Consider the following 16247-nt stretch of genomic DNA (forward strand, 5'->3'; position numbering starts at 1 on the left):
TGGACTTAGCTCTCAGAAGAAATACCGCAATGTCAATGAATTGGTAAACCTATCTCAAGTCACATCTCACATCAAATTTATGTCATTATTTGAGCGCCCTTTATAAACCTCAAGCTTTGTGAGTGAGGCCTAAGGGTATAGGATATTGGGTCTCAGTGAGATGGCAAACCATCTATGCTGCTATGTAGTGCATCTGGGTATGATATTCGGACCATTGCCTCAGACTTTTTCCTCAGTCGTCACAGATTCTTGAACAGGGCTCTCAACATGCCTTTGCCTGAGATTTCCAGCGTCATCATGTTCCGAATCCCACCGATCCACCTCTGCGAGAGGAACCTTGACCAATCGGTGTGTGTTGGCGCCATTCTGGTCGACCTCCAGAACCTCTGTCCGAATGGCATAACCCTTCCACTTGGGAATTAAATAAATCCAGACGACGTAGTAGAGGTAGCACGTAATCATACTAGACACGTGTCAGTGAGGGAGTCTATCCAAATCCAAGGAGGAACAACTTACATTGCAATACCAACCACGCAATACGTTGCGTACCAGAAGCTGACTTCACCGGCGTAAGGACCACCCTTCGGTGGCCACCAGGGCATAGCGATAATGAAGACTTGGATGAGGATGAAGAAGATCAAAAGGACGTCCCAGACCTTGAAGTCTCGGCGTCCTCTGCCGACACGCTTGTTATGACGTCGGACAAGGTACAATCCAATACCCAGGGCCAGATGGAACAGACCATCAGGATAAGTCTTCAAACTGACGACTATGGCATAGTTAGGTCAACGTGGCAATTGGAAATGCAGATAAGCTGGGGTTGTGATCAATAACCGGCTACAGTCGGGAGTTAGACTTACCAAACTGGAATGCATCACCCGCTGGGGGCGCAACAATCATGATAAATGTCATCCCCCACTTCAGGAGGTACGGCCCAAGAGGCGTTCCAAATGGTTTTGTTGAAACCCAGAAGGTGGTGAAAGGCAGCACTCCTTGTCTATGGACAGTCAGTACTGGCAGCCTACTCGAGACCATCAAAACTCACCGTCCAATTTCGCGAATCATTCTGGACTGTCCGATAAGGACAGCCAACAGATTACCAAAGGCACTGAGCAACACGAGGACATTTAGGGCAGTCTCAGCACCACCAGTTCCGAAAACGGTAGTGAAGAAGACGCCAGCGGCAATCTCGTCAGACTCGGCAAACTCCTTCTTGGGAACTGTGCAAAATCTGGTTAACATGATGACGTTTCGATCAATGAAATGACATACCAGCTGCAAAGTATGCAATGTTGCAAAGCATGTAGAGAATCGCAACCACGAGCAGGGACAAGAAGCCGTGTTTCTTGATGGTTGGGATAGGTCGCTTGATCTCATTGACCACGTTGAACGCGTTGGCATAACCACTGTATGAGAAGACAATGTTTACTAGGGCTGTTGAAAGGTCGTTGCCGTTGTCGGTGGTGCCCGCGAAGGAGTCACGGAAGTTGGCCTTGGGGTCGGGGATGCTTGAAACATTGCCGCCAAGAATGACCAGACCAGTGATCGAAATGCTGGGACAAGTTAGAAAACATTCGGCCACATCGTGGTCCATACTTACAAGACAAGAGTAATGATCTTGAGGAAACCGATGAAGTTGGTGGCCCACAAGGAGTACTTGTTGTGGGCAATGACGCCTAGGGGAATTAGCATGCACTTGATCATCATTAGTATGAATACATACAAATTACAGCAAGGGAGTAAGCAGCAATGGCTACTCCCTTCATCTGCCAATCAGAAGGCACCTTGCCAGCAATTCTCCATACGTATCGAGACAGAACTGGAAGAGGTTGTTAGTTGAGGCAAGTCAAGGGAGTCTTTGGTCCAGCTCACCAATGGCGTTGCTGCTGCTAAACGACAGAATGACGGATTGCACAGCGAAGGCGATGGGGAAGAAATGCTTCGGCCGAGGATAGGCTTGCTCAAGATAGACCACTTCTGATCCAGATCGGTTAGGAAAGTAACTGGCAAACTCGAGATAAACACCGAAACCCGCGAGGGCCATCAGGAAGCCAATGAACCAGTAAATCAGGGCCAGGCCAATTGATCCGGTTTTGTTCAAAATCGTTCCAGCTGGGCGAAGAAATTAGCGATTGATGCATTCGGTGGAAAGGACAACTACTCACGGGATGAAAAGATTCCAGATCCTACCATCTGGTTGACATTGAGGAAGATGATGGTGATCCATCCAACGTGGTATCCCAGCGGCGAGTTGTACTCAACAGGAGCTCCAATGGCCTCTTGGTACGACGGCTTCGAGTCGTTTCCACCCTGTACTCGAGTAAAAGCGAGGTTTCCATCGCGGAGGAGAGCCGGGTCTGAGCTGTCGGACGTGTAGTTGAGGTCACTCTCGCCAGCCGTAGTTACGGCTGGTTTAGCCTCGGGCTTCGCTCGCCAGCCAAGTGAGAGGCCCATTATGGCAGGCGATTGCAGGTAAGCAAATGGACTGCTGGAGAAGATGGGATGCTGATCAAAGGTAACAGACGGCCATGGCTTTAATACGACCTGTATAACGTGCCTCCCTGTTAAACTGTTGGCACTAGACGTCGATCTGCCAAGCGTCGGGCCTTACTATACCGAAACATCAAGATTGGCTTCTGATTGCGTGACGGCTAGTGACCTTCCAGTCTGAGCGACCTTGTACGAAGCACGTCATGGATACTAGGCATGACGCCAAAGCTAGTGTTACATGACAAGGAGCCCCCAGGCCTGGACGAGCACCTACGAAAGAGGCACGCCCCGACAAATCGACGAGCAATGGTGTCTTTTCTAGAAGCAGGGCTTCTTTTCTTTCGCTCTTTGAAGTTTAGATTGAGCCGCATTCGTGGGGAGTCGTAGTGAGGTCACCGTGGCTACATCACACACATTGCGACCAAGTACGAATCGGCCGCTTTGCGGGGACAACCTTGTTGATTAAGTCTAAAATGCCTTAAAATAAGCATATCCCCTTGTTCGGCCGGCTTGGAATCCGACTCGTAAACCGGCCCTCCTCCGACCGTTTGAAGTCTTCTGCTCCACGGGATTCACCCGCCTTTTCTCTCCACAACAGGAGATATCGGGTTTTTCATGACACCGATTGGCCAGAATACACACCGTGATGGAAGGATCAGATGTTGGAGGCGTCACTCTGCCTGAATCCTTTGCCAAGTTCATCTCGCTAGACCACGCCCTTTGCGTCGCCTCATCATGAAGAACCCCAAGACAAAAGGCCCGACAACAAGGTGAGATACAATGCTGCCTAGACCCTCAATGAGTGGAAGATACAGGGCCAAGAGCGCTCGAATCCACCAAATAGAGAGGGCATGGGTCCGCCCAGATGATGCCATCGGGGCTATAGATTGAGTGCTTTGAGGAGAATCTAGCCACCGGGGAAAAGGTATTGGACCGTGCCTTTTCTAGCTGCTTAGTTAGGAATCAACTTACACTATTTCTCGATGCAACGTAACGGAAAATATCTAATACTACTTGAGAACCCACGCGGCCGTGGGTTCCGACCTTGCTAGTTCTCCCACGCCCTATGCATCAGTAGTTGAACCCTGTGTCGGCTATTCACGGTTCTCAAGTGTCTTTCCACTTTGATTTGGGCATTTCCGAATCAACTTTCCACGACCCCACCCCCACCGCTGATATGATGGTTCTTTCAGCACAAGCATCAATCGTCGCCACACAGCTTCACAATGACTTTCCCGCAGGATGTATGCAAGCAATGACAGTGTCGTCCATGAAACAGTCAATCCCATCCACAAGTTTAGCACCTTATATCTTCCAGGCCTCAATTAATAATGGGAGCTTGGTTTTACCTGCTTGCCACGCGTCCGATCATCCGAGCTGCATTTGCCTAATAATTATGTCCCAGCTGTTAGCAACCGTTATGAAATTGCTACGACTTCTGAGATGTCTGCTCAGATACATGGCAGCTATACTGTCGCTTTATTGGACTACAGGGCTCGGTTCTTACATAGCACCTCTTCTTGCCAGGCCAAGTTAGAATTTTGAATTCCTTTTGGTCACTCAACCAAGCGCCTTGATGTTTATGCACGGCCAGAAAGAGAAGCTCATTCCAAGGGGAGTTCTTTGTAGATATGATAAGAATCAGGAAACTCTGGCTTATGTAAGCTTCAATATTTCCCTTCTCACGGTTTCCCTCAAACTCAAATCAATCGTTCTTGACTCTCATTCATTCACTCCCGGCCTACGCCACTGAGCCAACCCACGTTCCTGATACGACGTTACGCCGACAAGCCATTTAGTATTCGCAAATATTCTGCTATCCCAGAGTCGACTTATGACCAGCCATGCGGAGTTCTGATGGTTGTTGGACTTGTCGCCTCCGGCGAAAGAAGTGTGATGAGATCCGGCCAGTTTGCGACACTTGCTCGGCACTCAACATCGCCTGTTACTTCACCGAAGACAAACCCGAGTGGATGGATGGCGGCCTGAGACAGGAAGAGATGGCAGAAAGGCTACGAAAGGAAGTTAAAGAGCAAGCCCATCGACGCCGCCCAGTCCGAGAACGCTTGCTACATACGTCTCTACCACGAATACCACCTCGAGATCTTGACGATCCACAATCGCATTCTCAGCCATTAAAAGAGGCTAAACCATCTCTTCAAGTGACGCCTCATCCTCGACGAGGAACTGACTGCATCCTCACTGCAGGCAATGCCAACAATACTATAACCTTCAGCAGACCCGACACTTTCCTCCTCACATTCTACCTTGATAATCTGCTCCCTTTCTTGTTCCCTTTCTACAATCCTTCGCTGCTCGAAGGTGGAAAAGCTTGGATCTTGGAAATGATGATAAGCAGCCCAGTGGTACGACAAGCAACCCGGTGCCAGAGTTCATATTTCTTCTCTCTCGCACAGGGGCAAGACGCAGATTGGAAGACCGTGCTCGAACAAACAAGGGATGCTTTTAGTATGCTAGGAAAGTCTCTACAAGCCATCCAGGGTTCCAATATCATGGAGCATGTCCATGGCGCTATTCGTATCCTAGCGGGCATTATGCAACTCCAGCGATACGAGACTTCTCTTCTGAGCTTTGACAACTGCCAGGCGCACCTCAACGGTGCTGTAGCTCTTTTCAAGCAACTTCTCGACAACGCTGGATCATCTGATTCCCGGTCAAGCTTCTCCGCGGTGATCAGTCGCCTGGGACCGTCGTCACAAATCGCAGAAAGGCTCGAGGTACCAAGCGCCGAACAATCCGCATTTCGCTTTTCTTCAGCTCTCCTGCTTTTTGAAGATATCGTTGCTAGCACGGTGCTTCAGCAGAAACCAAAGCTTTACGAATACCACCAAAGCTTACTTGATGATGGGGATCAGGCCGGTCCTGCGGTTGACCTAGAGACTGTTGTCGGCTGTCAAAACTGTGTACTCGTCCAGATGGGAGAAATTGCCTCACTGGACGCATGGAAGCAAGATTGCAAAAGAGCAGGGAGTCTCGATATGATGGAAATGGTTCGTATCGCCAAGGCGATCAAAACCTCCTTGGAAACCCGACTTGCTGGGCTCGAAGCGAACGAAAGCAAAGGTACAGACAAACGCCAAAAGCAATTCAATGTTATCACAGGGTATGACGAGCAACAGTCAAAGACACGAGCCGCCCAGAGCTCCCTCGTCACCAAGGTCTGGGCTCACGGAGCACTTATCTACCTGTCTGTCGTTGTATCCAGCTGGCAGCCAGCGAGTGTCGATATACGCCACAACGTCGAAGGCATACTCAAACTTGTCGAGAGCCCAGCTTTACCACGGGCTTTGCTGCGCACAATGGTGTGGCCATTCTGCGTCGCAGGCTGCCTCGCCGAGCCAACACAAGAGCGTCGTTTCCGAGCGATCGTTGAGGAACTTCGGCCACCAAGTGTTTTTGGCACAGTCTGCAAGGCACTCGAAATAATGGAAAAGGTCTGGAGAGAGGGATATGATATGGGGCGCGATCTGGCCACGTGCTTCAATGGTCATGGTGATTTAGTGTTACTTGTTTAAGGAGAAGTCTGCGGATTCTCTCGAAGAAGTCAAGGAGAGTAGTTTATCTGGTTTGTATGCTCCAATTGAAATCTTTCTTGAGGCTTCAACACATCAGTTGAATCCAACGTACCCCTTGTTCTTCACAAACGTAGCCTGGCACGGGATATCCTCCTCCTGCTTCGCCAACTGCGCGTAAAATTCGGCATGCGCAGTGCCATCCACATCTTTTCCGATAATCTTGCCATCTTCGGTACGTTCATCGGCATAGAAGAATCTAGATATCCAAGCATTAGAAGCCGTCAAGGGTATACTTTACGCAGGACTACATACCGGAACCCTCGAGTCTTGTAAAGGATGTCAGCAGCCTCAATCCAATACGACGAGGCTGACTTGCCAACTCCAAGATCCAGCATCATTGCGACAGGAAAAACGGTGGTGTTCAAGATGTTGCCCGTGTAGATGAAGGACTTCTTGCTCTCGTCGGGCAACGTCTCCCACCCAGCCACGGCCTGCTGCGCCGCGACATAAGGGGTCACGGTGTTGACGTTCAAGTCAGCCACAAAGCTCTCAACTGGAATTGAAAAAGCAGAGTCCTTGTCCGGCGGGTACGTGTATGCAGGGGCGTTGTAGACAACAACGCTAGGAGCAGCATGGAACTCAACTTTGACGGCGTCAAAGATGGCCGGAATGGAGTCGGGCTTGCCCAAGTCTGCCTTGAGTGAGAGGAACCCCTTTTCGTTCTTGGAGTCAGTGCCGCTGCGGCTCGCAATGGCGACTTTGTAGCCGTCAAGGGCGAACCTGTCGGCGACAGAAGCGCCGATTCTAGGGCCGGCTCCAAGGATGAGAAGTACAGGGCTAGTAGCCATTGTTGTTTTTTCGAAAATGAGATTGAGGTTCATATGTGAGACGAAATATGAAGATGCAAGATGGATACTTTTCCGAAGAGAGAGGCCATCTACTTATAGCCTGAAACGTAGACATGTTGATGTACCAGCTCGTGAAGCCGACCAGAGTGCCCATGGACTCCACAAGCCGCGCGGGAACTCACCTCCGGATCAAGAAATTCGGGGTACCAGCATGGAAGAACCGTGGCTCACCGAGGTAGAGTAGCACTAGACGAAATCCCAAACCCAAAACAACATGGTTCCAAACATGGCCGCTCGCAAGTCCATACGAGACCCACAACCCGCGCGGGAAAGCCCAGGTCTTGCCCAGAACATGGATCATATCCAATGAAGCTGGCATCCGGATGATCCGAACTAGCCATCCCCACAAAGCGCGCGGGAAAGGCGCTCGGGTGTTAAGTACAACCCGGATAGGAACGCCTCGTACTGGCTATCATCTAACTGGCCAAGTCGTCGTCATGCAACGATTCGTAAGCTTTTTGTTCCATCCGAGAGAAGCGTTGAGTTGCGGTTCATAAACCCTGGACAGCTTTTTCCTGATTCAAATCTAGCCATGCCACTGTCTTAGCCTTGCCAGCTCATCCCATACTCTTCAACATTGATATCCCGCCAATGGCTTTTTCTGTTCCCTTCCTCTACCACTTCCACCCTTGTTCAGATAACAGCGGTCAAGCGAGCACCATGACGTCTCTCTTATCGTTGCAGAAACCAGCTCGCACACCGGTGTACTTCCTCGGAATCGGTGGACCCAACTTTATGGAAGAGACAGATCACCCTGCTTATGCCCAACTTGTAGCCGTCGGCAGGGAGATTACAACCAAAGTCAAGCCGAAAGCAGCTGTCGTCTTTTCTGCTCATTGGCAAGCTGGGCCGTCTACAATTCAGATCAATGCTGCTGAAGAAACAGATCTGATCTATGACTTCTACGGCTTTCCGCCTCATTACTACAAATACGACTACCCCAACAATGGAAGCCCTGAACTTGCTGAAAAGATCATCGCAAAGTTACAAGATGCAAACATAGATGTCGAGAGGGTCGAGAGAGGCCTTGATCATGGAGTCTGGGCGGGGTTCACGGTTGGTGGGTAATCTCCTAACTCTTCTGTGACTGTTCTTACTAACAGAATAGCTTTTGATCCCATCAAGAACCCATTGAATGTCCCAATCGTTCAAGTCTCACTCTTCGGAAACGAGGACTGGAACCAACATTACCACATGGGACAAGCTCTTGAAAGTCTACGGGATGAAGGAATTCTCATCATTGGTGCCGGAATGGCAGTCCACAACCTGCGTGACTACAGAGCGATGAGGGCATCTGGAAGGACCATGCCGTAAGCCAAGTCATGAGCAATACCACACACTGCTAATCAAGTTCAGGTACGCGTATACCTTTGACGAAGCGCTCAAAGACGCCGTGACGTCGGATCCAGATGAGAGGCGGGCAACCATGTCGGCCTTGATAAGAGGCAGCGAAGCCAGAGAGGCACATCCGACACTGGAGCACATTCTTCCCCTGTATGTTGCTGCAGGCGCTGCAGGGTCAGACCGAGGTGAAAGACTCTGGACTTTACCAGAGAGGAGTTTGAGTTGGGCGCAATACCGCTTTGGAGCCGTTGAGTAGAACAGAACTTTGTTCAGCATGCATCTATCGTTTATTCAATGTTTGTCACTTCTTGACTGACTGGCTGCTCTTGTTTCACCTCTTCTTCATCCTCCTTTACCTCCGCCACAGGTGTAATCCATTTATTTTGCATTGCCACCATCCACTCCAGATCCCTAAAGTGCTGATCTGCCGGCTGATACCGCCACTCGTCCTCTTCCTTCTTCCAGATCCGATTTGGCAGATAGGTCTGCAACGAATAATATGTATCGCGATGTAGCGGAAACTCGTAGCTCGGAGGCCCATCTCGGGCACAAAAGGCATCCGTCTCAGCCGCAACATCGTCATCGTCAAGGCCAAATCCCGCCTCTCCATCCTTGGACGTGTACCGTCGAATCCCAAAGACAGTGGACTGCAGATGCCGTTGCAGGAGGAGAGCGTACCAAATTGGAGACTTGAGTGCCCTCCGGACAACACTGGCGTGCTTTTCGACGAGTTCCACGTTCCATTCCGGGTTCTGGCCACGTGGGATCATCGGGATTGGTTTTCTGTGTGCGATGGCCGAGTTTATCCAGTGTGAAAGGTCGACAATAAGACAGAGATTATTCCAAGCCAAGACGCACGTCAGACACGAGCAGAGTATTGACGCATCGTGGCTTGCAATGTGCGCATATGGCTTGCGATGAATGGTGAGAAGCTTCTGGCGGCGCTCACTCAACATGACGTCGTGATATTTGCGGTCAACCGTGTCCAGAAAGACGGGTCTCGGAAAGCACCGCGCAAGGACAGAGTACCGATAAGAGATGATGGATCTTGCGATAGACGAGTCGTGTTGCTCAACAAATGCCTTTGCTGAGTGGCAAGTCTGCTGATATGAGATGATATCCGAGGGTCGCAAATGGGTCAGAATCTCGATGATGAGCTCTGGGTAGAGAGACAGCAGATGAGGCTTGGAAGCTTTTTTCTTGGTTTTGCGCTCTAGTTTCTTCTTTTGACGATCCGTCTTTTTGGAACGAAGAGTAAGAGCCTCTGTGTTGTCGATCAAGACCTCATCATCCGAGTCGTAGTCCGTAGCGGGGGGTTTCATTATGTCGTGTTGGGTTGTTCGCTCACCAAGACAGGAGAGCGTTAAGAATGTCGCTACCAGTGGCTCATTCGTCTGCAGTAATGGTATCGAGTTGATATCAGAGCTACAGGTCGCAGGCTCTTCAAATTTTGGTGTTGATGACGAAATTAAGATGCTTGTCGGTGCCTTGGAGTCTCGTTTCTGCCCCGTCTCACCGCCCTCCGGGGAGCACCTCATGCAGGCTGGATTTGACCTTGAATGGAAGCCACTAATCGTATGGTACTAATAGTGGCGTTTCCAACTTGCAAACACGTTGCTTGAGGTATCAGATTAGAGCATGGACTGCTTACAACAAAACAATTGGGTATTGCACGAGCTACCAGATGGCCCAAGTTGCATAAGAGATTTGTGCTGGCCAAGAAACCAAATTGAAGGGTCAAGACCCTGTAATTAAATCTGTGTCGCCGAAGTGACTCAACACCGCATCCTTCAACGGAACCAACCCACAAAACCAACTTCAGCCAATAAACACCACTCGATCGAGTGCACAGACAAGGCAGTTTGGCGCGTCAACTCAACCATATAACACGACCAAAACACCATCACCAGTCTCATTCAAGCATTCAATACTTTGTCACATCACATTTACAATGGCTCTTCAACGCAACACCAAGACCCCTGCGTCTCTTGAAACACTACCAGATGAGCTCTTGCAGCCCATCCTCGAAACTCTCTGCCCCCATTGCTACGCCACCCGCGGCTACCAACATCGCAGAGCCCGCGAAGACGGCTTAGAGTCTCTCACGCTCACCTCGAAGCGCCTACGCTCCATCGCCTTACCCATCATGCTTCACATCCCCGAAAATCACATGTCAAATGAAGGCCTTCACAAACTCCTCGACATTCACCCAAGTCTGGGGAACTACATCAGAGAGTGGGAGCTGCCGTACTACCAGGGGGACAAAGAGGTTTTGAACCCTGCGGTGGAAACTACCCGCAAACTCCTGGCCGCCGTCAGTCAAAACTTTGACTTGGCGCAAGCTCAGAACGAGGGCCTGAGCCTTGAACACTCTCTCATCGCTGAACTGTTCATGGCGCGAGCTCCCAAGATAGAAAAGTTGACCCTTGAGAGATTCGACTACAACGATTGGCCAGGAGCAGACCTCAAATATCTCACCAGACGTCTGGGAAAACTCGGCGATGGCACAGGCTTTGAGAATGTCCGCCACCTGAGCGTAACGCGACCATGCAGGACAACCACCTCCCTAACCGATGACCACATCATGGCCCTGCTAGGCGTCATGCCAAAGCTGGAGCAACTAAACTTGGACTCAATCATCGGCTTTTCAGAATACGAGCGATTCGATATCAACCCCATCAAACCTGCTCTGCGCAACCTCACAACACTGCGACTCCAATGGTGCACGTTCGAGGGCACTGCTCCAAACTCCCACTACGGCGCCCTCTGCGAGATGCTTAAGCATACTCCAAGCTTAAAGTTTTTTTCCTTCTCTGCAAATCCCTCTTCTGGTGCCCCTGGGTTCGTTGATCATGATGTTTCCATAAAGGACTTTCTCCTAGGACTGCAGCCAGTGGCGAAACACCTGAAGCATCTCGAGCTGGACTTTTCAGATACATGGTGTGAGCCCGATGAAGTCAAGGCGCCAATGCTAGCCAGTTTCACGGCTTTAGAGTCGTTATACGTCAGTCTAGAGGGCATCTGCCAGTGTGATCCGCGTTACGGGAACCTCAAGGAGCCCACGGTTTCCCCTTGCACAGCAGACATCATCCCTCCCTCAGTCAAGCATCTCAACCTCATCTTGCAGAAATCAGACACGACAGGATGCTCAAGATGCATCATAGGTATCGGAAGAAAGGTGGCGGAGGGGGCGCTGCAGAATCTCGAGACGGTCAAGATTGTCTACCCAGGTTGGAGACCGCAGAGTTTCGATAAGCCGTATAACAGTGATAGGTACGACGTGGCGGTTCAGAACCTGCAGGACTGGCATGAGGCGTTTCTAGAAAGCCGGGTATCTCTCCGCTTCAAAAGCAGCGTTTACGATTGGATGCGATATCACAAGGGGGGTGAGTTGGTGTGGATGGAGGGGGCAATTGAGAAAGACGACTACGACTGGTAGACGCATGATCTATCAGGGGGTTTATAGGCTGAGAAGCCCTCTTCTAATACTCTTCGCATTGACGAACTCAACTCTTCTTATGTCACGGGTAAAGCCAGAGTGTTCTTTCTTGTCATCAATGACGGTCCGAAAGAGGTATACAACGACGACAGCAAAAGACGCAGTTGTTAATACATGACGTCAAACGCAGGGCATCAATGAAAACATCAAGTCAATATTTAACAGAGTGTCAGCATTTAATTCAATGCAACTCATTTCCATTATCCCCCACGATTATCGTCAACCTACGTGATCGTAGTGACGTCTCCTCCCTATGATTTCATGCGCTATTGATCCTTTATCCTGACTGCCTTCAAAACAGCAGACTGACAGCTACGCAGAGTGGCGAAGCGGAATTGCAGGTGCCGAAAATTCATTTGTGACGAAGAGGCGTCCAGTAACAATTATCAGTAAGCGACAGATGCAGGCCCTGTCACAGTAATGGGTAACGCGGCGGTGTTTGAGGTCATGGCCAAGCATCAATACCCCTCAATTGAACCGGGCTGTGCAGTCTTTGAGGCCAGCTGGGCCCTGTCGAAATTTCAGAGACAGGCGTTGGCAGAGCAAGTCAGTTGAAGAGGTAAAACATACGAACGAGTAAAGAGACGATATCAGTTGATTCCAGCAACTATCTGTTTTTTTACTCCCACTTCCCTCAGTATTGCCAATCGAGAAGCGGGTTAGCAAGAATAGAGAAACAAGACAAGTTAAACCAGCATTCATGGCTGGACGACCAACTTTTCCGTATACCTCTCCTACCGAGGTATTCAAACATACCAAACCTATTCCCACAGGTTCGTGCCACCGTTTTCGGCGTTTCGCGCGTCCTCCGAATCCATGGAGGGCGACATCATAGGGGAGTCGTTGGCTTCGACGTAGTTGGTGACAGAGTATTCTCCCAAACATGTTCTGCTGGGGAATCGGCAGTAGCCTTTGCCACCTCGGTGACGACAATCAGCCTTTTGGCAGACGTGCCCGTATACGCAGTTAGCCTTTCGGCACCCGCCTCGTCTAGAGCACGGGACTGAGCGCGCGAGGCACTCGAGGGCCGGCTTGAGCTCCTCGGCGATTGGGGTGTGGTCGTACTCGCAGGCGTCATTGTCGCAGGCGTCAAACAGCTGCTTATTGTTGCAGAATCTCTTCTCGGCAGATAACGCCTTGAGCTTTTTGATAGAGTCGCCGGAAGGCGTGGGCAAGAAGGCGTCGAGACGTTCATCGACATAGTTGACAGCGACAAAGCCTTCTGGGATATCTTCCTTCCTAGGCAGTGATTCGATATTGACCTTGGAGATGGAGTTGCTAGAGCCACGGCGCCAGTCACTGTTGAGGTTTCTATCCGGTTTTGGGCCGTTACCGATAGAAGGGGACGGGGTGCTGTTCTGGCTCGTATGAGACGAAGTTTTGGTGTCGATATGGGCGAGCCGGCAGCTATTTCCATATCTGCATTTGCCGACGTTGTAAAACTGACAGACGGCATCGTTGCTGGCGGAACCCCCGTTAGACAGGTTCGTAGATGCCAGGTTGAGTTTGGTGGATGAGCTGTTGAGCTTGCTCTGAGACGGAGCAGCGTACGTGAGGGGATTCTGGCGGAAGACGCCGTGGAGATCTTCAATGTTCATACCGAGCTTCTCAAACTCCTTGTGGAAGAGCAAGCTCGGGGTGCGGATCAGGGTAAACCTATCTTGGTTACCCCTAAAGGGAGTAAGGTCGGAGACATAGCCCACGTCGTGGCAGGCGGCAAAGTAGATGTGCTTGCACTGGGCATTGTCGGCGTAGAGGCGGAGGATGGCCTTGAGCTTGAAGTCGGCATTTTCTTTTAGTTCACCGGCGTCGATAAAGTCGGCCAGGCCATAAGATCTGTTGAAGCCTGCGACAAAGGACGCGAGGGAACGCTTTTCGGCGCCGCAAAGCCCGTTCTTACAGAGAGACTTGGACAAGCCCACAAGATTAGCGTAGACGCGCACCATGACCTCGCAGCTCTCGAGTCCCTTGCGGCGGAGGCTGCTTTTGACGCTGTCGATAAGTTGTTTGGCGGCTCTGCTACCTCCCTCCTCTCCCGAGCCGACAAAGTGGTCGTCAAAGATATAGCCGTCTCCGTCAATGACGACGAGGGCAAAGGGATTGCGCTCCTGGCCACGGGCGAGCTGTTTGTATCGCTCTCTCCCCTCTCGTTCCTCTTCGTAATCGCTCTTCAGACGGCGGTAGTTGTCAATAAGGACCTGATACTGATCCAGGATCTCGGAGAGGACATCGTTGCTCCGATACGCGGCAAGCTTCTCAGCCGCCTTGTCGATTGTCTCATCAGGAAGCATGGTCGCGACAAAGGGCACTTGGCGATCGGCCCCGCATCGCCGATTGATGGTCTCACAGTCTGGACGAGATGAGATGAATACTATCGCAAGTATGTGCCGGAAATGGTATGTGCCGCCGATGACTCTCTCCTAGAAACACTCAGAAAGAGAGACAGGATGGCGCTGCTCGTCGCTGCTGAGCTGATGCAGAGTGCGGGACAAAGACAGAGTGCCTGACAGAATGAGGCGACAATAGCAGAGCCTGCCTGATGCTGCTGACTCACCCTGTCACGTGCTAATTCCCAGCACTCAGAGTCAGAGGGGAAATGCCGTGCCCTGATCAGGCTCTGTTTAACAGACTGATGCACAAAAAGCAAAGATAGCAAGAAAAATGCCACGTATTTCTATTCAGCAAATTAAAAGCCAAAGGGGCTTGACTTGATGTTACGCAGAGGGGGCGGTGTCTGCCCAAACAAAGAGGTTGTTCACCATCTTCGCACTGTACATGCTAAACCTCACGCGGTCGGGCTACCCGAGAGCAAACGGTGTTCCGCAAACGGCTTCATCATTTGGTCCCAGATTGGTCTATAACGGTCATTGAATCGGCCGATAACATTTCCTTGAGGTTTAACATAAGATGTTTTCCTCTGGGTAAAAATGAATGAAGTTTATGCCATGGAAAGAGAGTATGAAAATTGCTGTCTCATCCAGACGGCTAGCTGCAGCTAAACAGATGAAGCTTGGGAACCGTCCTTGTGTGTGCCCTTATTGGCCATCACAGCACTCCCTGAACCAACTTTCGGATCTTATTCCTCACTTTTAGGGCCCTGACCTTTTGACATGATCAGTAAGATGAAAGAGACGAGATCGTTTTTCGGGCTTTCTGTGTGAGCATACTTTGTGTTCCATTCAACATCCCCCGGCGCTTTTTCATGAGAAAGACCCCGCACCTTGATCAAATCCAGCCACGTGCTTCCCCTCTCGCTGAGTTAGAATTCCGCGATTGATGTTACTTGAGTTCAATCGTCGAGGCGATAAGAATGATTGGCCGAGGTAGAGAACATAGATCGAGTCGACAGTCCCCTGCTTTAACAGGCAATCGACCGATTCTAGGTGGTAGGTACAAGGGCTTATTGTTTCGCCTCCAAACAGCCAGGACCAGAGTGTTTAGGGGAGGCTTCACGGTTCATCCCCACAAACTCATACTGCTAGGATTACAATTCAGGAGACCATCGATCCCAACATCTGAGTGTCTACTTTGACGTCCAAGTCAAGACCTGGAAGATCCTGGTCCGAGCGTGGGTTCAACCGTCCCGACGATCTCGGCAGTGGGACCGAGATGGTGGATACGACATGAACCAGCCCAGCCTGTTTAGAGCTGAAACCCCGGAACTACCTATGTAACATTAATAATCTATATGCCCTGGTTCTAGAAATGTCAAAAGGCGGTTCTCCCACGCCTTTCCAGTGGAGTTGTGCTTACGTTTTGTTTCCACCAAAAACTCGAGGCACTTTCCGAGCTCGCAAGGGCGTCCACTTCTCCTTACGCCCTACCGAGTGGATCAGTCTCGGTGGGCAGATCGGAAGATGGACCAGGAACAAAGTTCCATGGAAATTTTTGTTGTATCCACTGGCGACTGAATGCGCCTTGCATAGGGTGTTACTGACTACAGTTGCATGTTGAGTGTGAAGCAGCCATCCAGAATAGATGCGCCAACCAGCCGCTGGCACAAGACGTTGAGTCTCAAGGGGCAGAGGCAGGCTTAGATGTTGCTGTCGCAAGAGAAAATGATTCCTTCTTGTCTTTTTTGCTCCAGCATCGTCGGTTTTACGATTCGGGAGTGCAATGTTGCGCAATTCCTCTCGGTAATTACTGAACCCCCATCTATCCACCAGATCTCGGCGATTCGACCAGCTGCTCCATATTCTCGACAATAATGGCATGTTCACGGAAGAATCGACTCCACGTTACAAGCGAGAGATGATATCTCGGGTTTTATTTCACGTTCCAGTCCGTTGTTGACTCTCGTCCCTCTTCCGTTGATTGCTCGCCAAAGGAAGGGCGCGTTCCATCCAACCTAGCTACCTTAGTATTCGAGGACCCTGCATCATGCTAGAGCGTTGATAATGCCTAAAATAGTGTGATAGAACCTAATTAATCAGCCCTGTTGATTCATCAGCTCTCCTTTCCCTCGTGTCA

At 50.5% G+C, this 16247-nt stretch overlaps 7 protein-coding genes across 7 annotated transcripts; 3 read left to right on the forward strand and 4 right to left on the reverse strand.

Moving 5' to 3' along the window:
- Positions 1–219: 219 nt before the first annotated feature.
- LRP88_14785 (amino acid permease-domain-containing protein) lies at positions 220–2454 on the reverse strand (the record flags this gene model as incomplete). The annotated part of the gene is made up of 9 exons (XM_083251120.1): positions 220–463; positions 517–769; positions 861–997; positions 1046–1220; positions 1273–1553; positions 1601–1676; positions 1724–1819; positions 1873–2112; positions 2166–2454. The coding sequence occupies 9 exons, from the start codon at positions 2452–2454 to the stop codon at positions 220–222; spliced, it is 1791 nt and encodes a 596-aa protein (XP_083093155.1).
- A 2507-nt stretch (positions 2455–4961) lies between these two features.
- Positions 4962–6026, forward strand: LRP88_14786 (uncharacterized protein; the record flags this gene model as incomplete). Its single annotated transcript, XM_083251121.1, has 1 exon — positions 4962–6026. One exon carries the CDS (start codon positions 4962–4964, stop codon positions 6024–6026), a length of 1065 nt encoding a protein of 354 aa, XP_083093156.1.
- A 93-nt stretch (positions 6027–6119) lies between these two features.
- On the reverse strand, positions 6120–6874 carry LRP88_14787 (uncharacterized protein; the record flags this gene model as incomplete). The annotated part of the gene is made up of 2 exons (XM_083251122.1): positions 6120–6282; positions 6339–6874. The coding sequence occupies 2 exons, from the start codon at positions 6872–6874 to the stop codon at positions 6120–6122; spliced, it is 699 nt and encodes a 232-aa protein (XP_083093157.1).
- A 651-nt stretch (positions 6875–7525) lies between these two features.
- LRP88_14788 (DODA-type extradiol aromatic ring-opening family dioxygenase) lies at positions 7526–8248 on the forward strand (the record flags this gene model as incomplete). The annotated part of the gene is made up of 2 exons (XM_083251123.1): positions 7526–7994; positions 8043–8248. 2 exons carry the CDS (start codon positions 7526–7528, stop codon positions 8246–8248), a joined length of 675 nt encoding a protein of 224 aa, XP_083093158.1.
- Positions 8249–8565: 317 nt separating this feature from the next.
- Positions 8566–9600, reverse strand: LRP88_14789 (uncharacterized protein; the record flags this gene model as incomplete). The annotated part of the gene is made up of 1 exon (XM_083251124.1): positions 8566–9600. One exon carries the CDS (start codon positions 9598–9600, stop codon positions 8566–8568), a length of 1035 nt encoding a protein of 344 aa, XP_083093159.1.
- Positions 9601–10229: 629 nt separating this feature from the next.
- LRP88_14790 (uncharacterized protein) lies at positions 10230–11717 on the forward strand (the record flags this gene model as incomplete). Its single annotated transcript, XM_083251125.1, has 1 exon — positions 10230–11717. One exon carries the CDS (start codon positions 10230–10232, stop codon positions 11715–11717), a length of 1488 nt encoding a protein of 495 aa, XP_083093160.1.
- Positions 11718–12538: 821 nt separating this feature from the next.
- LRP88_14791 (zinc finger CCCH domain-containing protein) lies at positions 12539–14068 on the reverse strand (the record flags this gene model as incomplete). The annotated part of the gene is made up of 1 exon (XM_083251126.1): positions 12539–14068. One exon carries the CDS (start codon positions 14066–14068, stop codon positions 12539–12541), a length of 1530 nt encoding a protein of 509 aa, XP_083093161.1.
- Positions 14069–16247: the final 2179 nt, after the last annotated feature.

This window comes from Fusarium phalaenopsidis (assembly GCF_050370095.1).
Source record: "Fusarium phalaenopsidis strain FUZ10S chromosome Unknown contig_32376, whole genome shotgun sequence".
NCBI lineage: Eukaryota > Fungi > Ascomycota > Sordariomycetes > Hypocreales > Nectriaceae > Fusarium > Fusarium phalaenopsidis.